Source organism: Mirounga angustirostris, unplaced genomic scaffold (genome assembly GCF_029215605.1).
Source record: "Mirounga angustirostris isolate CCGP_5_RB_7025 unplaced genomic scaffold, mMirAng1.0.hap1 SCAF_7, whole genome shotgun sequence".
NCBI lineage: Eukaryota > Metazoa > Chordata > Mammalia > Carnivora > Phocidae > Mirounga > Mirounga angustirostris.
In genome coordinates, this window is record NW_026991715.1 from 44984558 (window position 1) to 45007638 (window position 23081).

Below are 23081 nucleotides of genomic sequence, written 5' to 3' on the forward strand. Positions count from 1 at the left end.
AATCATGACCTGGGTCTGAAACCCAGAGTCGGACACTTAACTGACTGAGCCACCCTGGTGCCCCTTTTGTCTCATGTTAAGATAATTCAGTGATAGGCCAAGGCTGGAACGATGACACCGTTTTCACCGGAGACCTGGGCTCCTATCATCTTTCTGCTCCACCATCCTTCCCACATGCCTTTCATTCTCAAGGCCATGCAAGTTGCTGGATGGCCACAGATGCTCCAGGCAGCACATGAACATTCACAAGTCCATGCTGTAGGAAGAGTGGTGAGGGTAAAAGAGCCTCGTAAAAGAGCAGAAAGAGTACAATGTTTTCCCCAAACTATAGAATCAGCCAAGAATGAGAAGCAAAATTCAGACCGTGAATCTATCAGTAAAGATCCAGGGTTTTGCCAACAAAGCAAACTTTAGCGAGGTTAGCCCAGGATATTCAGCTAACCAACTGAACAGTAACACATCTTACTACCTGGGTAAGACCCCGTGACTCATACTTCAGGCTTTACGGTCATAAGTGCTCACAAACTGTAAAACCCACCCTCTTTGGTTATAAAGTGAGAATCACCATATTTACCACAAGTCATATACAAGTTTATATGGCCACTAAATTACCAAGAAAATGAGAGAGAGGCCGGATAACGTGACGGTGTGAGTTATAGTTTGCAGGGCAGCAGAATGTTCCACATTCAAGAGCAAGAACTGGTACTTGAATTTCAGGAGTGAACTCGAGGTCCTTTATGGTGGTAGCATTTGAAGGACACACACAAACACATTATTATGGTGTCTCCTGAAATTGATGTTCTCAAAATAGCATCCGCCATTATACACAGGAGGATTGGATGTTTTAAGGCTTTTACTTTTTTTTTTTTTTAAGACATTGCTCTGCTCCTCTTATCTCTTCTTCGATTATGGTCCTCACTTCCTCACCCTCTCCCAGCAGCCTTCTTTACCAACCACAGTGCACACAATGGTAATGCAGGTACGGTATGCTTTCTTCAGCACTTCCAACTACATGGTGAGGCACCTGCTCTCAGGTTTCACCTGTTTTATGTCTCAAGCTTGTTGAGAGCAGGGTGTACATCTTATTTTCCCCAACACACAGCCTGTGATAAAGATCTCAATTTTCTTCCACAATGTCATGCTTAGAACACTTCTTTTTTTTTAAGATCTTATTTATTTATTTATTTGAGAAAGAGAGAGAGAGATCAGGAGCATGGGGAGAGAGGGAGAGGGAGAAGCAGACTCCCTGCCGAACAGGGAGCCTGATGTGGGACTCGATCCCACGACTCTGAGATCATAACCCAAGCTGAAGGCAGACACTTAACTGGCTGAGCCACCCAGGAGCCCCTAGAACATTTCAGTATTCTCCCAAACTAGACTCCCTCCCTGCTTACAGCAGTTCCACAGATCCTCTCCACTTAGCGGCACTCACAACCTGTCCCACCTACGTCACCTAAACTGCAGAATGTGGCATGCCTCACTTATCCATATTTGGTGGTACACCACTGTTTATAAGTATAAATAAGATTTTTTAGAAGGTGGCCCCAATCTGCATTCACACCTAGTCTTATTCCTTGCCCTTCCATCTGTACCCTACATACTATAAGCTACTCAGAATAGTCACCTCTTTCTTTACGTGTCTGTGACTTTACACATGCTGTCCCCTCTGTCTGAAATGCCTTTTTAAAATTTCATTTATGAAGACATTACAAAAGGCCTCCAAGGTGTAAGTGAATTACCTACTATCTGTGAAACTCTATACTACATATATTTAGCATGCTCTAAAAGACAGGGAAACTTAAGCATATCTTTGCAAGTACTTTCATGATCACACCTATTCTATTGGATTTGGAAGATTCCATGAGGTTAGAGTTATGTTTATTTTAGTCCACTGTGGATCCCAGGTTCTGGCACACAGGAGATACTCAATAGTTTGCTGAATGTGTGAGTGTCAGTTTCCCTAACTAGATATGAGTAATTTTCTTGAGAGTCTTCCTTCTTGTCATTATGGATCTTGTCTCATTTGATTCTTTTTTTTTTTTAAAGATTTTATTTATTTATTTGAGAGAGAGAGAATGAGAGAGAGCACATGAGAGGGGGGAGGGTCAGAGGGAGAAGCAGACTCCCCGCCGAGCAGGGAGCCGGATGTGGGACTCGATCCAGGGACTCCAGGATCATGACCTGAGCCGAAGGCAGTCGCTTAACCAACTGAGCCACCCAGGCGCCCTGTCTCATTTGATTCTATATCCACAGAGGATAGCAGAATGCTTAGATGTAAATACTGTCTCTTCCTTCTTGAACCCCCACCCCACTCCAAACTGCCCAAGAACCTTGGAGTTATTCAGACTAAAATAAGGTCTTGCTTCTCAACCTCAGGTGGAGAGAGGATTGTCAGTTAGCATGAAGGCTTCTGCTGTTGTTACGTTGTATCACACTGAACACTAGTCTTGTGAAGTCCTGGGTCCTGCTGGTGCAGGTCTCCCCAGGCTTCTAGGATAGCCCAACCTTGGACTCCCAAGATTGTGGCTCTTTGATTTCATCTCGCTTATTTAGACAAAAATCAGCCCTCAATCAACAACCTTAGGCTGTTGCCTTGAGCAGGCACCTGGGCTTTTCCTTGCCTCCAGATGTGTTAAGCCCTCTAGTGCCTGTTGTTCAGCATTCTTTCCTGTCAATAACTACCTGGCCCCACCTGATCTGTTCTCACGGGCTTCCCTTACGTGCAACAGCAGAGAGAGGTTCCAACTCTCTTCTCCCAATAGACTCCTCAGATTCTTAGGTAATTAGGTCTAGTCTCTCAAACTCTACCAAGGGGGAGGGGCAGCTTCTAATGAAAAGGGGGAGATCTCATCATACTCTTTCTCTAGGGAAAGAGAGGCCAACAAGGCTTTATATTTACGTATCAAGGGACTCCCCTCAGTGATTTTTTTCCAAAAAATCATAAATATATGAACCCCTAGGACGTTTTCCAAAACTGGACTGAGAAATGGCGAGCATGGATTTAGAATGTCTGTCTCGCCAGTCATCCCCTTACATACGCATGAAGATGCTTAGTGAAATGTAACAGTCATTTTTTCCAAGACCTCTTTTCTTAGGAATAGTAATTTATGACCATAAAGGTAAGGTAGGATTAGGACAGTGGAACAATCCTTGTCCTATAATTGTCCTTTTCTGAGAGGCCAAGGAAACAGTGAGTCGGATAATCAGTGGTGAAAAAAAAAAAAAAGGTGCATAGCCTTAACAATCTAGTAAGACAAAAAGAGATTCAGTCCATAGTGAAGATCTGGCAGTGCAGAGTCATGTTTGAGTAGGAGAGGACAGACAGAGTAACAATAAATTTCAATTAGATGACAAAGTCAGCCATAGATCACTGTGTCTCTTTCATTAAGAACTAGAAAAGGGAGGCTTACCATTCAGCTTGTGTTTGTTTAAAAAAGATACATAGCAATCCTTTCCTCATATGGGTCCACCCAGTTCAGCTTTATATAATATAATCTAGAGGAGAATACCCCAAACCAAGGCTTACTTTACAATTTGAATTGCAATGACTCTAAAAAAAGCACATTCTTTTCCCACATTTGTAGCGCCTCTAAAATCCATGTGTCTTACAATCAATGGCATCTTGAATTCAATAAAATGAAGTAATTAGTCAAATATTTTTAATTAAATAAAATGCTTTAAAAATGTAAACACGGACAACCTAAAAATTGTCCACACATCCAGGTTCTAGTTCCTGATCCTACATTAGCCTGTTAAAGCAGAGACACTAACAGTGGCAGGTGAAGACAAGCTGGAGCAAGGTGGTTCTCAAAGAGGGTTCCCCATCAAGCAGTCCATGCGCATCAGCATCACTTGAGAAGTTGTTAGAAACACAAAATTCTCAGGTCCCACCCCAGAAGTACTGAATCAGAATCCCTGGGGTATAGGGCCCTGAAATCTGAGTTTTAACAAAATCTCACCATGAGTTTGAGAAGCACACCTCCAGTAGCAGAGACACCTGGCCAGCATTATTTGGCATATCTGGGTCCTAATATTTCAACCCAGTGGCAAGGCTACCATAAGGAGAGGAAGATTCTAGGATCTGACACAGGGAAACACTTCTTGAGAGCTTGTTTGGAGGTTCTAGCAGGGGAGCGCAGCTACTTGTATATCCTTGACTGAAGAATGGTCCTCCTCTATCGGGGAAGGTTGTCCTCTTCAACCGAGCGCGCAGCTTCGGGAGGGACGCACATGGAGCGGTGAGGGAGGAAGGGGACACCCGCCTAGCCAGCCAGATCAGCCAAATCAACCCTGGCGATCAATGGGGTGACAGATGTCGCAGCCAGATCGCCCTCACATCCAAGGGAAACACTTCTTTAAAGTCCCTCAGTTCCCGGGTTCTGACTCAATATTCACAAAAGCAGCTTCTGATTAGGAGTTTACTTCCCAGGGGCTAGGAAAGAATGAACTGAGCAGGCCAATATGGTATCCTGTCTACTTGACAATGCATTTCTCACTGTAAATTACTTAATTAGTGATCTTGCTGTCACATTAAATTCTTGAGTTCTGAGTATCAGTCACAGTACCTGGTCTAACTAGGTTCTGAGAAAATCAAATTTCTGCACCTGGAAAAAGAAAGGTCAGTCTCTGAAATTTGCATATACTGTGAAGAACTGCCTAGAAGTGTCCACTATACACAAGCCATTTAAATGGATTTTTTTTTTACTAGGTCAAGAGAAACACAGAATTAAGGACAGTTAGGTCAAGGCTGCAAACTAGCTGGGAGTCTTCTGGCCAGATGTGGTCCACGGATGTGGTCTGGCCCACACACATTGTTTAAAAATTGGGAAATTTCACATAAAATTTTGGATTTCTTCCTGTCTTAAAAAAGCTAAAGATTTGACAACAGAGAACCCACATCCTGGCACTTTAACAAGGGCCTGGAACTAAGCAGAAACTGCTTACTTTAGATGGACTGTTCCCTCCAGCTTGCCATTGTCCCTACAACTTCTTATTGCCTTATAGCTGGCTGGCTTGTCCTTTTCTATTACCTGCCTGACCCCTGATGCATTTGAGTTTGAGGACAACTGATTTATACAAATACTTTTCATGGGATGATTAATTGAGATGATTTGAATAAAATACATTACTCAGAAAATTAACTCAACTTGATTTTGTACCTTTATAGCTATTGGTATATACATGTGGGCAGGGGTGTATGGGTTATTCTTTTTTTTCTTTAAAGATTTATTTATTTATTTCATAGAGAGGGAGGAGGGAGTCAGGGGCAGAGGGAGAGGGAAAGAGAGAATCTTAAGCAGACTCCCCACTGAGCACGGAGCCCGATGCAGGGCTCAATCGCACAACCCTGAGATCACGACCTGAGCCGAAACCGAGAGTCAGCCGCTTAACTGACTGAGCCACCTGGGTGCCCCTACAGGTTAGACATTCTTAAAAACAGACGCAATGATGAGGGCAAACACTGTTGTGGTAGAATAGAAAGGGTACTGGACTGGGCCTCTAAAGCCTAGATTTGGATCTGCCACTTTACTGAATGTAGAATTATCCCCGAGCCTCAGTTTATGGATGTTGTATGGTAATGATTACATCCACCACACATAGAGTTTACTGCGGTGATTAAATTAGATAATGTATGTTCAACTTCCTGACATACCAAAGACTCACAAAATGTCTGTTGAATTAAAATTGGATGTGTTTGGTTACCTGCATTTTACTTTCGAAATTATACACAACACAGATAAACATTTGGGAAAAAAATTCAAAATGGACTCCTGGAAAACACTACATTGCAATGAGATAAAGGAACTGATGTCTACTGACTGTAAACTATGAACCATGCACTATCCTGGATGCTTTATATACATTGTCCTCTACAGCAATACTATGGGTTAGTATTATCCCTCTTTTACACATTGAAACTAAGGGCTTCAAAAGTTCAGATAATTTACCCAAAGTCACCCAGCTACTGTTGATAACCAGGGTGCAACTCACTCACAGCCTCTACTTGTGAGAATTGTAGTGGTTCTCAGACATATAGACCAATGGAACAGAATAGAGAACCCAGATATGGACCCTCAACTCTATGGTCAAATAATCTTTGACAAAGCAGGAAAAAACATGCAATGGAAAAAAGACAGTCTCTTCAATAAATGGTGCTGGGAAAATTGGACAGCCACATGCAGAAGAGTGAAACTCGACCATTCTCTAACACCATTCACAAAGAGAAACTCAAAGTGGATGAAAGACCTCAATGTGAGACAGGAATCCATCAAAGTCCTAGAGGAGAACATGGACAGTAACCTCTTTGACATCGCCCACAGCAACTTCTTTCAAGATACATCTCCAAAAGCAGGTGAAACAAAAGCAAAATGAACTTTTGGGACTATCAAGATAAAAAGCTTCTGCACAGCAAAGGAAACAGTCAACAAAACAAAGAGGCAACCCACAGAATGGGAGAAGATATTTGCAAATGACACTACAGATAAAGGGCTGGTATCCAAGATCTATAAAGAACTTCTCAAACTCAACACCCAAAAAACAAATAATCAAGTCAAAAAGTGGGCAGAAGATATGAAAAGACACTTCTCTGAAGAAGACATACAAATGGCTACAGACACATGAAAAAATGTTCATCATCATTAGCCATCAGGGAAATCCAAATCAAAACCACATTGAGATACCACCGTACACCAGTTAGAATGACAAAAATGGACAGGGAAAGAAACAACAAATGTTGGAGAGGTTGTGGAGAAAGGGGAACCCACTTACACTGTTGGTGGGAATGCAAGTTGGTACAGCCACTTTGGAAAACAGTGTGGAGGTTCCTCAAAAACTTAAAAATAGAGCTACCCTATGACTCAGCAATCGCACTCCTGGGTATTTACCCCAAAGACACAGATGTAGTGAAAAGAAGGGCCATATGCACCCCAGTGTTCATAGTGGCAATGTCCGCAATAGCCAAACTGTGGAAAGAGCCGAGATGCCCTTCAACAGATGAATGGATAAAGAAGATGTGGTCCATATATACAATGGAATATTACTCAGCCATCAGAAAGGATGAATACCCAACTTTTACATCAACATGGATGGGACTGGAGGAGATTATGCTAAGTGAAATAAGTCAAGCAGAGAAAGTCAATTATCATATTGTTTCACTTATTTGTGGAACATAAGGAATAGCATGGAGGACATTAGGAGAAGGAAGGGAAAAATGAGGGGGGAAGGAATTGGAGGGAGAGATGAACTATGAGAGACTATGGACTCTGAGAAACAAACAGGGTTTTAGAGGGGAGGGGGGAAGGGGGATTGGTTAGCCCGGTGATGGGTATTAAGGAGGGCACATACTGCATGGAGCACTGGGTGTTATACGAAAACAATGGGTCGTGGATCACTACATCAAAAACCAATGATGTATTGTATGGTGACTAACATAACATAATAAAATTAAAAAAAAAAAAAAAAGAACTGTAGCGGTTCTCAAACTAGCCTAATTATAAGAATCACTTGGGCTGCTAGTTAAAAACGGCTTCTCTATTCCTTTCCAAGCTGACTGAATCAGATTCTGAAGTGAATAGCCTGGGACTCTGCATGTTGTATTAGAGCCTTAGGCAATTCTTATTAATAGCAAGGAAACACTGCTTGAAAAAGCTGACAAAGAGTCAAAGTAAGCAGAAACAGACTTGATTTGCATTATCCTCAGTAGAAGGGAAAAAAGAAGGAAGGAGGGGAAGAAGGAAGGAAAAGAGGAAGGGGCAGAGGGACAAAAAGAATCCTGGAGCTAATGTCTATGCCATTTGAAGGACTATGAGAATGCACTTACTACATGGGTGCTTTCTTTCCAACTGTACCCGGGCTGTTTAATGCACACACAAGGAGCCGGCCAGCAGGAAGCTCAGCTTGCCCCTGCAGCGGAGTAAAGCACTTTGAACTACAGGCATCTTGTACACCCAAATTACATGCTGTGATACACATAGTATTTGAGCTGTTCCGCAAGACAGAAGCCAATTATTCTTGGCATGTACTTCTGTCGTGCTATCCAAATCACCATCCCTCACATGTGGAACTGTGCCACATCAAATGCACCAAGCCATAAATTCCTTAAACTCTTAGGGATGAAAGTCAAATTGGAGAAAAAGATAGTTTGATACACATACTGTATAGCAGAAAAGATGTATGCTTAACTTAGCACTGCTGGATCCAGGATGAAAAAATGGGCAGCAAAATTCTGCTTTCAGAAATTTTTCCGAGTGTAAACTGAATTTTTTCAATGTAATTCAGCATAATGATTGCATTTTCAATTTTTGGTAAAGTCACCTCATTTATAGCATTCATCTTAAAATAATTGACTTTCCAGCCTCTTTCTCTAAATGTTTTTAAACCTGGTGGAAAAACATAGACACTAAAACCCAGAGTCGAGCTGTAGGTACCCTAGGATTCTGTTGGGGGTCACAGAAACTACACCTATGCCCTGAATGGTAGGTTATTTAATAATCAGACTGATTAGTTGATCCACTCCCCCATCCCTTGCCTCCTGCAAATCTTGAAGTTAATTCGAGATTTCATCAAAACTGGTAGGTGATATTAAAATAGAAATACAATGATAATTGTTAATGTTATAGAGAATTTAAAAACACAGATCCTGAAAGACTGAAGAAACAGGACGTGAGCTATTACATGCACTAGGCTTCTAATATTTTAATATGTTCAGCCACCTCCTAGCAACCTCGTTAAAATGCAGATTCTGATTGAGGAGGGCTGCATTTCTGAGTGCTGAGGTTCTGCAGCTCTAACAAGTGCTCAGGTGATGTTCATGCTGTTGGTCTAGGGATCACAATGGGAGTAGCAAGTCCACCAAATTAAGAAAGCCCACACTGGTGAAGTTGCCAGAGGCATGATAAGCAATCTCCAGCAGGAGGGTTATAACATAACATCAGAGTTACCCAGAAGTAAAATGCAAAGATGAAAGATTGAAGGGTTTATATAAATGTCCAATTTCTCTGGGAGGAACAGGTTACACATGCAATTGAAAAAGAATCGTATTTTTTGATTCAGAAGAGAGGGATTCTAAGAGGGCAGGCAGATTTAAAATCAATATATTTGGGGTTCTTAAACTTTAAAAATCTGATGAGCTTACTGGACTGTCTCCCTGGAAAAATGTAGATGTGAACATGGACACACATTTCTGCCCGCAATTTCCGAAGGCTCACAGAACTTTCTTCCGAAAAGCATGAACCACCTCGGGGCCACAGATCACAATTTAAGGCTATCAGTGTACAAAATGGGTGCAGGGGGAAATCCAGAGTTCTAAGAGTGATAGGGCAACTTCAGACCTGCCTTTGTATTTGACTGATGATACTATTGTAAAAAGGCTATTGGTTCCTCAAACATTTCCATAAAATATAAGCTGGTTGAAATGTGTATTTTTCTAAGCTAAGACATTAAGCTTCTTCATGTTAGGTAGGAGGAAATCACCACATAAAGAAGTTAAATATAAACTGGGGAAAAAAAACACAAGACAAAGTTCTAGATATAAAAATTACTATATAGAAAAGGGGTTTCTAAAGATATAAAGTGCAATTGTTTTATGCTGGTGCTCCATGTAGTGTGCTTTTTTCCCCCAATAGTTTTGAGTATCTCACCACCTATCTCTTTATACTAGTGAAAAATTATATTTAGAGTTGTCATTTAAGAGGCATAAGAACCAGTTTATTTTTTTCAAGACTTAGTGATCACCTAATCTAGATAAGCAGCTTAGAATCTAGAAAGGAAGCTATACGTGTGTGTGTTTGTGTGTGTACAACTATATGCCAAGGCATGATACGAAATGTAGCCATAAAGCTGTGTGAGTACTGAGTACTGAGAGTACTAATAAAAGGGTGACTGCTTCGAGCATGAGATAATGGGGCAGGGGGCATCAAGAAAAGAGTCACAGAAGTAGCTTTGAGCTGGACCTAGAAAGATGAGTAGCATTTCAATAGATGGAGAAACAAATGAAGGACAGTTGACCAAAAAAAAAAAAAAAAAGGGCTCATATTGGCAAAGCATTTGCAGAGGTGGGATGAGGGGAAATGTACATTTTGGACCAAAAAGAGTATGATATTCTATTACATTTGTTACAATAATACAACTTGTATAGTCTCTTTTCCTTGAACCTGGGCTGCACCTGGGACTTGCTTTATTTGGCAAAACTGGTTGTATGCCAGTTCTGGGCTTCTGCATTAAGATGGCCTGGCTTTTGTGTTCTGGGAGTTCTGAGCTGCCAGGTAAGGAATTCTCACCACCTTGTAGGAGAGATCACATGGAGAGACAGAAAAGCTGTGAGCCTGCAGGAAGTGGCCAGAAGGTAGGGTCATCCTAGCTGAACCCCTAGCCTCCAGTCAACCCACCAAGGGAATGCAGTCACATTTAGAGCCACAGTAAGATGAGCAGAACTGCCTAGCTGAGCCCAGTGCGGACTGCAGAGTAGAATAGTCGCTTTTTAGACATCAATTTTTGGAATAGTCTGTTATACAGTAATATAAAACTGAAACAGAGTGTTTATTACTATTTTAAATCAGTGCCTTCTTTTGATAAATATTAAACTCATATAGCCACCTGGAGATTCAGATGTAGCCCTGTCCTTTGACACACACTAGTCAAGATTTGTTTTAAACCTTATTGCTGGAGTTTAGTATATAAAATTCTACTATTTTTTTTTCTTTTTACAAATCAACACTGCCTGCATCACCCCTCCTTTTGCCCCTCCTTAGTAAGAGCGCCTTGGATTACAAAGAGTGTGTACCTTTGTGCACAAGCATGCCTGTATGTGTGCATGTGTGTGGGTTGTGTTTTATTACACAGACATATTTATCCTGAAACGAATTTACATGAAATAATTCCTTATGCATGATGCATGGTCATTTTTTCTATTTTATTCAATTTCTTCTTTTCTTACTTCTTGTTGTAACCCACTGAATTGGTTTCATAATGCATGAGAAGGTTGATACCTTTGGTTTTAAAAACACTGTCCTGCTACCTGTAAAAAAATGAAACCGGACCACCTTTGAACACCATACACAAAACTAAACTCAAAATGGATTAAAGAACAAAATGTGAGACCTGAAACCATTAAAGGTCCCAGAAGAGAACACAAGCTTGACATGGGCCATAGCAACATTTTCCTATATATGTCTCCTAAGCAAAGAGAAACAAAAGCAAAAATAAACAAGTCCTAATTAGGACTGCATCAAAATTAAAAAACAACAACAACAAACTTTTGCACATCAAAGGAAACCACCAGCAAGACTAAAAGGCAACCTACAGAATGGGAGGAGATATTTGCAAAGGATATATCCTATAAGGGGTTAATATCCAAAACATATAAACTCATACATCTTAACACCAAAAAAAAATTCCAATTAAAAAATGGGAAGGGGATCCGAATAGACATTTTTTCCAAAGAAAACATATAGATGGCCAAGAGACAAATGAAAAGATGTTCAACATCACTCATCATCAGGGAAATGCAAATCAAAACTACAATGAGATTTCACCCTATACCTGTCAGAGTGGCTAGAATCAAAAAGACAAGAAATAAGCGTTGCCAAGGATGTGGAGCAAAGGGAACCCTTTTGCATTGTGGTGGGAATGTAAATCGGTGCAACCACTGTGGAAAACAACATGGAGGTTCCTCAAAAAAATAAAAACAGAAATACCATATGATCCAATAATTCTATTATTGGGTATTTACCCAAAGAAAATGAAAAAAAAAAAAACTAATTAGAAATGATATATGCACCCCTATGCTTACTGTAGCATTATTTACAATACCAAACTATGGAAGCAACCTCAATGTCCATCAGTAGACAAAAACGGAAAAGGAAGATGTGGTATATATACACAATGGAATATTATGCAGCCATAAAAGGATGGGATCATGCCATCTGAGACAACATGGACAGACCTAGAGGGTATTTTGCTTAGTGAGGTAAGTCAGACCGAAAAAGACAAATACCATATGATTTTACTCAAAAGTGGAATCTAAAAAAAAAAAAAAAAAACCCAAATGAATAAACAAATAAAAAGCAGAATCAGATCTATAAATACAGAGAATGAACTGATGGCTACCAGAGGGGAAGGGGGTGGTAGTGTGGGCAAAATGGGTGAAGCAAAGTGGGAGGTACTGGCTTCTAGTTAGAGAATGAGTAAGTCATGGGAATGAAGGGCACAGAATAAGGAATATAGTCAATGATACTATAAAAGGGATATATGGGGATGGATGGCAGTTATACTTCTGAACACAGCATAATGCATAAACTTGTTGAGCCACTATGTTGTATTCCTGAAATAATGTACCATTGTGTGTCAACTATACTCCAATAAAAAATAAGTTAAAATAAATAAAAATTTAAACAAGTGAAAACACTGTCCTAGGGGCATTAACATCCAGTGAATATTCATTAAACCCTTATATGTGACATACAGTATTTTAATCTCTTGGGTACAATAGTAAAAAGACAAACACAACTCCTTCTTTCATGTGCAAAATAGTCATTAAACAGTAAAAACAACAAAGTATGACTTAATTTCATTTTTTTTTTTTAAAGATTTTATTTATTTATTTGAGACAGAGAGAATGAGAGACAGAGAGCATGAGAGGGAGGAGGGTCAGAGGGAGAAGCAGACTTCCTGCCAAGCAGGGAGCTCGATGCGGGACTCGATCCAGGGACTCCAGGATCATGACCTGAGCCGAAGGCAGTCGCTTAACCAACTGAGCCACCCAGGCGCCCAGACTTAATTTCATTTTTAATACATGCTGAGAAACCATGATAAAGAGACATCACCGAATCTGGAGCATTGAGGTGGATCTGCTCATGGATGCCAAGTTAGGGCAAGTCTGAAGCAATAGAGGTCAGTCTTCAGACAGCATTTCCCGACTTTCTGGCCGGCCAAGGCTGGCGGAGGAGGACAGCAGGAAGCTGCTGAGAAAACTAAGTGGGGCCCAGGTTGGGCTCCTGCTTCATCCAGTCCAAAAGGTGGTTGTAGAGGCTGGTATATGACTTTAGCCTGTTGGGCCCAGCTTGTACTTAACACTTTCCAGCAATTCTTGGCTTCTTGGGTCTTCTTGGGAGAGATGAGTCAAGCAGACAACATTGAAATATTCCTCTTTGAGCCCAGAATTGAACAAAGCAAAATTGTCTACCACATCTCAGGATCAAATTAAGAGACTGATCCAGAGTTATGCAAAATCATCTCCCAGAGACTCCCAAGGTGGACCCTCACGGTAAGTGGTTGAGGGTGTTAACACATCTGGAATGTGAAAGAATGTGCCCATTAAAGGGAGGGTGGTAGCAAGTCACTCTGAGAAAAAGGACACATGTGCTGCCCACGAGGAAGGGAAGTGCCTCTGTGGGCCCAGGGAGGGGGCCTGTCCTACTGCAAAGCCTAGTCCTACTGCTCATGCCAACATCTTAGGTCCTCAAAAGCAGGAGACAGTAAACATTGTGATCGCATGTAACTCTGTCTATTCTAAATCCATGCTATGTCATAATTTGGCTTTCTGAACTTACCTACAGAGGGAGAATGTGTACACTGGCAAAGTCAAAACATTTTTTTTTTAAAGATTTTATTTATTTATTCATGAGAGACAGAGAGAGAGAGAGAGAGGCAGAGGGAGAAGCAGGCTCCCAAGGAGCAGGGAGCCCGATGCTGGACTCGATCCCAGGACGCTGGGATCATGACCTGAGCCGAAGGCAGACGCTTAACCATCTGAGCCACCCAGGCGCCCCAAAGTCAAAACATTTTTGTAGCTTTTAAGCAATGAACTGATATTGTGGCTTTAAGGCTCTTGTGAACTTTGAGAATGGGAGTCAGCGTAGTCAAGTACCGGGACAAGATCATCCTTCTAAGACTGCACGGCAGAGGGGCAGAGCCTGGAGTACAGTTAATTCACCAAGGAAAATACTACTCTGTAAGCACCTGTCTGGATGGCGAACAGTCCTTCCCCAGGCAATATTCCTAGATAATTCCCTTTTCCTTCCCTGAACACCATTTTTCATTTAAAATTTCTAGAAGGGTAGTAACTAACTACAGCAGCTATGTAGCACAACAGCAGCTGACTTTTGTCCAATGCTGCCCACATACTAGGCATTGTGCCAAGCACAATGTGGATTATCTCAATCTTCACACGAAGGGAGGCCGTACTCTTATCCCTTCTTTACTGCTATGAACACTGAGGTTAGGCACAAGGTCTCACAAGCAGTAATGTCAGAGCTGGGATTCAGAGGAGCATGGTTCCAGAGCTGGCACCTTGAACCCATATATAATGCCGACGCCTCAAGGATTTCAGCTCTATCAAAAAGTCCATGTGTTTCCAAAATGTAGCTTGCAAAGTTGGTAGTCTTTAAAGGAAGGAGAACAAAGGACCTCTACCTGTATGCTGTGATGATCTACACACGTTTCTTGGTGTCACACAGGACTTCAATGTTTCCTCCTCTGGGTTGTCCAGTGCTCCATTTAAATCCGAGAGGAGTAGCTCGGGTTCCTACCTGCAACCTCATCTTTTCTCCTGGCTTTTCTGTGGTCTCACAGGGTATAGTTCCTACATATTTCCAATTTGTTTCAATTTGCCTCTTTCCAATCTAGGACTGTGCAAGCATGATCCTAGAACTAGAAAATATGGACTTGTCCTCCAGGGAACTCTCTGTAGTTTCTTAAGGTGATAATAGAAAGCTACTTAGGATCTCACTTTTGGATAGGTCCTTGGAGTTATAACTATCCCCCTAGATATCTCCTACTGTGCAACTGGCCTAATGTAGGAATGGCCATTTACATAAACCTCGATCACTAACTAAGACGTTGTTTTTCAAAAGATGTCATCTTTCTTTTAAAATATTTCTTACATATGGGGTGTTTGAACCCACATTTTTCTATCCTAAATCCAGAGAGAATTAGGCAGCCAGAAACCAAGACTACAGCTTTCAGGGACCCAAGGACTGATGTCCTTGATGTGCCTGTTCTCCTAGCTGAAATTCTTGACTGGAGAGGTGGGCTTAGCAATGAGAACAATGCTCTTAATGGGAAACCAATGAAGCCAAATCTCCTCTGTAAGAGATGTTGAGTAGGATGATTATTCATTTTTTCAAGAAATTGTGTAAGACTGTTGAATCACAGACCTGTACCTCTGAAACAAATAATACATTATATTTTTAAAAATAAAGAAGAAGATAGTAGGAAGGGAAAAATGAAGGGGGTGAATCGGAGGGGGAGATGAACCATGAGAGACTATGGACTCTGAGAAACAAACTGAGGGTTCTAGAGGGGAGGGGGGTGGGGGGATGGGTTAGCCTGGTGATGGGTATTAAAGAGGGCACGTACTGAATGGAGCACTGGGTGTTATACGCAAACAATGAATCATGGAACACTACATCAAAAACTAATGATGTAATGTATGGTGATTAACATAACAATAAAATAAAAAAAGAAAAAGAAAAAAAAAGAATGTACTTAACACCTACCATGACTAAAGCGATATTCTATATATATCTGTATCAGTGAACAAAATAGGCAAAGATGTAGTAAATTATGTGTTAGAAAGAAAGACATGATATATAAACACACACACACACACACACATAGTAGAGCAGAGACTGGAAATGAGAGTGATTCAGGATGCAGTTAAAAAATATGATGGTCAGGGGTGCCTGGGTGGCTCAGTTGGTTAAGCGACTGCCTTCGGCTCAGGTCATGATCCTGGAGTCCCTGGATTGAGTCCCGCATCGGGCTCCCTGCTCGGCAGGGAGTCTGCTTTGTCCTCTGACCCTATCCCCTCTCATGTGTTCTCTCTCTCTCAAATAAATAAATAAAATCTTTAAAAAATATATGATGGTCATGGCTGGTCTCATGTGGAAAATTAAACACGAGCAAAATCTTGAGGAAAATTAGGGAACTGGAGTGAGGTTATTGGGGAGAAGAGCAATCCATGCAGTGCCATGGTCTCAAGATGGAAGCATACATGATGTGCTTGAAGATCAGCAAGGAGTCTAGTGTGGCTGGAGCTGAGGGAATGAGGGGGAGAAGAGTACAAAAGAAGGCCAGAGATGAACCACATTCCAGATCAGGCTGGCCACTGTAGGCTGCAATAACCACTTTAACTCCAAGGGAAATGGCAGCCACTGCAAGATTGTGATAAGAGGAATGACATGATCTGCACTGGCTCCTGTCTTTAGAACAGAGTGTATTGCCCCGAAGATAGAAGCAGAGTGACCTATTAAGAGGCTACTGCGATCATCCAGGCCAAAGAAGATGGTGGCTTGCAAGAGGGAAGTAATCATGGAGGTGATGGGAAGGAGTTGGGCTCTGGGTGTATTTTGACAGTAGGGGCTTCAGGGGTTCCTGATTGAATATGAGATGTGATAGAAAGAAGTGACATGAGGATATCTTCAAACTTTGGCCTGAGCAAGTCTATGATTAAAGCAAATTGTGTGGGAAGAGGCGGGGGAAATTCCGGAGTTTAGTTCTTTCCTCCTTCCTTCCTGGATTATTAGCTGAAAAGTATCGAGCCTTCTTTCCTTTCTTCCTTCCACCATTCCTTCTTTCCTTACTTCCTTCCTTTCTTCCACCCTCTCTTCCTTCCTTTGCTCTCTCCTTTTCTTCTTCCCACCCTCTCTCACTTCCTTATTTCCTTCCTTCCTTCTGTGCACATCTACAAATGCCAGACATTGCACCTAAAGATACCACAGTCACAAAGCATCCTCCTCCCCAGCAAACAGAGTATGAAAGACAGAAGGAGGTAGAGAGGTGGAATTAATGGTAGAGGACTGCCTACATTCTATTACTGCTTAAAAATTTAGCTCTTGATGTTAGCAGATTTAAATAATTCATGATTTTAAAACCATAATTTGGAAAATGTACCAATACATTCACATTGATTCTCTTTAAAAAATTTTTAAACTTGAAATTAGGGTTCCACTGTCAAGCTGCAGGTATGTTTTCTTGCCCACCATACTATCAAAAACAAACAAACCAGAATAACCACTGATAAGGATGAAACATTCATCCCTATCTCATAGAAATGGTGTCTTTTATTTTGTTTCTCTGTCCATTAAAGGTTTTGATAATTCAGCTAACTATATTATTTATTGGTTTTATTCTAAGAAATTGAATGCTAAGTGGCACACTCTAGTAGAAAGGATGCCCTCGGGTACAACAAAAGGCAGACCAGCACCACTCTTAGGAGGCTGATCTTCAGAACAGACTGCCCAAATCTGGCTCCTGGCTCTGTTTCTTATTACCTCCATGACCCTGGGCTAGTTATTTAATCCCTCTGCACCTTAGTTTCCACAACTATAAAATAAGAAGAGTTTCCACAACTATAAAATCACCACACAGATTTGTGGTGAGGATTACACAAAGTCTTTAGAAGCATGGGGCACACAGAAAGCACTCGGTGAATGGCATTCCTTATTGAGCTATTGAATATACTCAGGCAAATATTACTGCTACTACCATACACCTGGAAGTTCTCACCTCTTATGCCAGGAGCTTATTTTTATATTTGATAACTCTTTTTTTTTTTTCAATAGCCATTTCTTTCCTAAGGAAAAAGCAAGAAGGGAAAGAAAATGGACAACGATGATATAAATGCTCAACATTGTAGGTTCAGGAACACTATTGGCTAGAACATCAACAACTCCAAAACTAATTTTGGAAAAGTATATTTTGAGGCAGAAGAATGTCTAAGATTTTTTGCTAAAATAAAAAAAAAGTGTTGCAGCAGTAAATGGTCAAATGATATGATCTCATTAAAATATATTTTAAATATACAAACATTTGGAAGGATATAAAGCAAATATGAATGGCGGTTATCTCTGCATGACTAGATTTATGGAGTTTTATTGTCTTTTGTGACTCATTTTTGTTTTATTTTCTGAATGTGTATGAAGTGCTCAGATGACTCAGTAGTGTCACCCAACCGAGATACAACAAGAGGAACAAATTTAGGGGAAAAGCTAAATTTGATTTTGGATATGAAAAATTTGATAAACTTGTGAGATACGCAGATGAGAATTTTCAGTAAACAGACCAGGTTTCAAAACTTCATGAAAGTGGGGCGCCTGGGTGGTTTAGTTGGTTAAGCGACTGCCTTCGGCTCAGGTCATGATCCTGGAGTCCCTGGATCGAGTCCCGCATTGGGCTCCCTGCTCGGCGGGGAGTCTGCTTCTCTCTCTGACCCTCCCCCCTCTCATGCGCTCTGTCTCTCATTCTCTCTGTCTCAAATAAATAAACAAAATCTTTAAAAAAAAAAAAACTTCATGAAAGTGTCTAAGATGGACTTGGATATGACTTTAAGGTTATCAGCATAGAGATGGTGGTTAAAATAACAAGACTATGTGAGTGAATTCTGGAAAACACACAGAGTGACCAACATCAAAGGAAGGGTGGAGGAATTGCAGACTAGGAGGGAACCAGAAAGAGTATATGGCCTCAAGGCAGGAGGAAGAGCCTTTCAAGGAGGACAAACTGACAATTGCCTTACTGAAGTCTAGTAAGAAATTAGCTGAAAAGTATGGATTGATTTGACAATTAGGAGATGGGAGGAACCACAGCAGGAGCAAGAGGGCTGAGAAAAGAAAGAGCAAGGAGTAAGGGTATACTCTCCTTTCCAGAAGTTTGGGTGAGAAAATCAGTAGTGATAAAGGCTGATAAATGGAGCAGGACACAGGATTAAAGAAGGGAGGAACCCAACCATTCTGAGGGAGAAGAAGCCACCAGAGAGTAGGTCGAAGACAGAAGAGGAAGAAGGGAAGATGAATGGAAAAATATCCAAGAAGAAGTGAAGGAACCAGAGGTTAAGTTGGAGGTTATTTTGTCCCCTTATTTTTAAGTGCACAAAATAGGTATCTTTCTACAATATGACCTAAGAAATCTATAGAGGTTGAACAAATTTTAAATTAGCCTTCCTTGGATAACTCCATGTCATCAGTTTGAATGTCAATTATTATACATCGCTGTCCAGACAGAGATGCTGTTAGGGTTTCCTAAGACAGGTTGAGCTTATTGTACCTTCAAAAAGGCCCCCAAATAGCTATGCTTTTTTTGGGTGATGTTGACAGATTCTGTTTCTTCTTTTGTTTGCAGGTCATCAGCGGTCACTTGGCTACTCTCAGTTGTGATTTTCCCTGGAATCTCCTATTCACCCTTTTCTAATTTGCTCATCTGATTTTGAAAGACTTGGAACCACATGACTGAGCTCATATAAGTCACCGCTCATATATCGTTATACATTTCTCTTGCTAGCAAAGTGCATTATCTTTGGTAGGCAAAGTTTTGAACATCTATTTTGGGTGCTTAGAGACCTCTTTTGCTTCCTTCCTGGTGTTCATCTTTATTACAGGAAGAAAGGAACACTATGGGGGCTGGGGGCTGGATTCTTAATAGCTGGGATACATATTGCTGTTAATAATTGAGATCTACATATACATGATGTTTGCTAAAACATCATGTATATATAGAGAAAAGGCTGATGGAACACTCAGCTTAACTTATCAAGAGTTATTGCTCTTCCACAAAACCTACACAGTTTGTTGAATGACTTCATCAGAGTCATCTGCAAGCCATAATCTATGATTACATAAATAATTAATGATAGTTTTAAAATACCTTTGCAATAATTTTGGTTCTGTCTAGATCCGCAACAGTGTAACTCCCACAATATTTTGGCAGGTTTATAATTACTATTGGAAAATACATTTCTTATCTCAGACAGTTGGTGAATTAATGCTTCCTGTAGACCTAACTAATAAATATATAGCCAAAAAATGTGTAAAAGTTCAGGAAATGAAATGGAAATCTTTGTCCAAATTCATTATCAACCTCTTTTCAGCATGTATTGTGCTAAGCTGCATTATAATGTACTTTTCTTGAGCAAATATATTCAAGAAATTAAAATGGCATAAAGCATACAATTCCCCATTGTATAATCAGAGTAAACAAGAAGAATGATTTTCAGAAAGCTCATCCCTTGGGCTTCTTTTTAATGTATACACTATCGGTAATTTATATTCTATGATGAGGATACTAACCAAACTTTTGCCCTCTGACCCTGATCTACCAATTTTACACAGCTCAGACCTGCTAAGACAGGTTTTGAAAATCATATTTGCCAAGAACACGTGCAAGCATGCTCCAAGAGCATCTGTGCACATGTATTTTACTCCCTTTCCTTTCTTTTTCACTCTGAGTGCTTTTAAAAATCAACATAACCGCAATAAAAAGAAACCACAAGGGCCCCATTATTGAGTTACAAAGCAATGTGTGTGGGAAACACCCCTCTGGAGTTTTAAGAGAGTCAAAAGGAAGATGCTCTGCACGTACTCCACGGCTGCAGGAATTCTGGTGAAAGGAGATACCAATCCAGAGCTGCTTGAACGATGGTTGTGCAGCCCGGCCAGAGGTGGGGAATGAGGCAGGCAGGAGGGGCGGGCAGGGGGGGAGTGGAAGGCCAAGGGCAGAGAAGACTGAGAAGAGGTGCAGATATGCTGCTAGAGTAGACTTCCTATTCCAAGTTTCCACATTTCAAGCAAGTTTTTAAAAAGTTCAAAGGAAGATAACTTTCTGCAAGTTGCTTTAGGGACCTGGTTTTAAATAATTAATGGTTGGCAAATATTCAATGAAATCATTAGCAACAACAAAGGCAAGACTAAATACCAGTAAAAATACTTCACAGTACACGGTGGATCCAGGCGCCAACTCCTTTATCTGAACTCAGTTTCTCTACACTTAGCCACTATTATTTTTCTGGCTTCATAGTGGCTTTACCCAACACTCCAGGGTACCATTTCTCCACATAGGAGTCCTTACAAAATGTCAAGACTGCTGCTGAGTCGAAGTGCTCTCACCTACATGAAGTAGATCTCACTGGCCTATTATTCTATTCTGGGGTCTCACTGCTACCAATTCATCTAATTGTCACATAAACCATCCTAAAATACTGTTTTTGTCAAAATATTGTTACGCCCCCTCTGTGTTCAAAAACCATTAACGACTGTCTGCTAACTTTAGGTTAACATCTGAAACATCTCAGTTTGACTGGCCAAGGCTTTCCCTTCTAATCTCACTCATCCGGACTCTCTTACTAAAGCCTATCACACTTGTCACACACATCTTTGATTCAACAACTGTGCCTCTCATGTGGGGTGCCTCCTCCTCTCTATTTAAATACTTTATCTGTAAGACCCAACTTACTTCCTCCATGGAGTCTTACTTCTCCCTGACTAATCTAGCTCTCAAACATCTCCTCCTCTTCTGTTTCTCTGTCTTCATATCCATGTGATTTATTGGTTCTATTACTTATCCAAGGTTAAGAATTACAGAATTACCACTGCAGTAGTATGCTGGAGCTGGCTGCCGGCAAATGGGAAATATTTGAGAATTTTGCAAAAGGACTGTTAAACCAGTGTCACTTAAAATGAGCCATAATGGGAGCATTTACACTCTGGCAATAGGCAAATGCTGCAGATCATGTTTGTTTGCTCGTTTTTTTGGTGGGAAAGGTGGGAAAGGAAGAGAAATGGATTATCAGCACACCACTGCAACAGACCCTCTAATATGACTATTCCTTTTTTTTTTTAAGGAGGTTTTTTTTTTTATTATGTTATGCTAATCACCATACATCATTAGTTTTTGATGTAGTGTTCCATGATTCATTGCTTGCGTCTAACACTCAGTGCTCCATGCAGTACGTGCCCTCCTTAATACCCATCACCGGGCTAACCCATCCCCCCACCCCCCTCCCCTCTAGAACCCTCAATTTGTTTCTCAGAGTCCATAGTCTCTCATGGTTCGTCTCCCCCTCCGATTTCTTCCCCTTCATTTCTCCCTTCCTGCTATCTTCTTCTTCTTTTTTTTTTTTTTAACATATAATGTATTGCTTGTTTCAGAGGTACAGGTCTGTGATTCATCAGTCTTACACAATTCACAGAACTCACCATAGCACATACCCTATTCTTAATACAGTTAAAATATTTTACCAACCGCCTATTATAGTTGGTCAGTATAAATTTAAATACTTCCAGGACTCAGTAAACCATGACCTCCCAAGGAATTAAATTCCATCATGGACACATATCTGTGTATATAAACTGACCTGTAAGCTCCATAATAGCTGGCTAAATCTCCTTTACATTTTATATTCTTCATAGTGCCCAGCACAATATACAGTGAAAAGCAGGATCCTTCTACCTTTCTAGCTTCACTTGCCAGGTCTCTTCCTTGCCCTTTATAACATATGCTTTATCAAACCTTAGAACTTTTCCCTAAACATGTCCAGTATTTCTTACCTTCGTAGTTTTCCAGAAGCTACTTCTGCACTTTGGCTGTCCTACCCAGTTGAAGCCTGCCCTCTACTCCACTGAGTGGCCTCTGTGACTTTAACAACACTCCACCTTAAACACATGGTATTTTAATTGTCTATTGATTTATCTGTCTCTCCACTATACAGTAAGCTGCTTAAATGTTAAATCCTGTGTTTTCCACCTCTGTATCCCTGGTCTGAGATGCCTGGCATGTAGAAATATTTGTTGATAGTGAGTACAGCAACTCAGATAAATAAATAAAGCTATTTCTATAAGGTGGGTCCACTCTGGCTCTTGTCCACAGCATTGATTAAGGAATAGGTCTCAGTGACTTCGCTACAACTTTTTTCTACAAAGCAGCCACGAGGGAATAAATTTCAAAAGGAAAGAGTCTATTCACAACTGAGTATTGCTTTCTTCCTAGGCACCATCCCATGTGCTTGACACCTCATTCTCCTGACTCTTCAGGACAATGGTCTGTTCTTCCAGTTTAGATGCTTTTCTTGCATGCATCTGTCCTCTTTCTCCCCTTTATCTGCACCAACAGCAGACGCACCACAATTCAAGTGAAATCTTGTTTACCTTGGGAAATCTTCACAGTGGTTCTGGTGTCTTATGCTTAATACCTTCCAAATGAAAATTAGGCCATAGGACTTGGGGGACTACAGGAATTAAGAAAGAAAGGAGAAAAGATATGAGAGTGAAGGAAAGCATGAGAGAATTGTATAAACTGGGGTGGGGAGGATGAAA

The 23081-nt window shown here is 40.8% G+C and overlaps 1 protein-coding gene across 7 annotated transcripts in view; it reads right to left on the reverse strand.

Annotated features, from left to right (window-relative positions):
• PDE4D (phosphodiesterase 4D) overlaps positions 1-23081 on the reverse strand; it is a 745734-nt gene that overhangs the window by 121649 nt on the left and 601004 nt on the right. The window contains exon 6 of one of the 7 annotated variants that reach the window (XM_064596147.1): positions 3593-13287. The exons of the other annotated variants lie outside the window; for them this stretch is intronic. Within the exon in view, the coding sequence (XP_064452217.1) occupies positions 13217-13287 (71 nt within the window). The 3' untranslated portion in view covers positions 3593-13216. Of the gene's footprint in view, positions 1-3592; positions 13288-23081 lie in introns of those variants that run through there. 7 annotated transcript variants of the gene reach the window in all.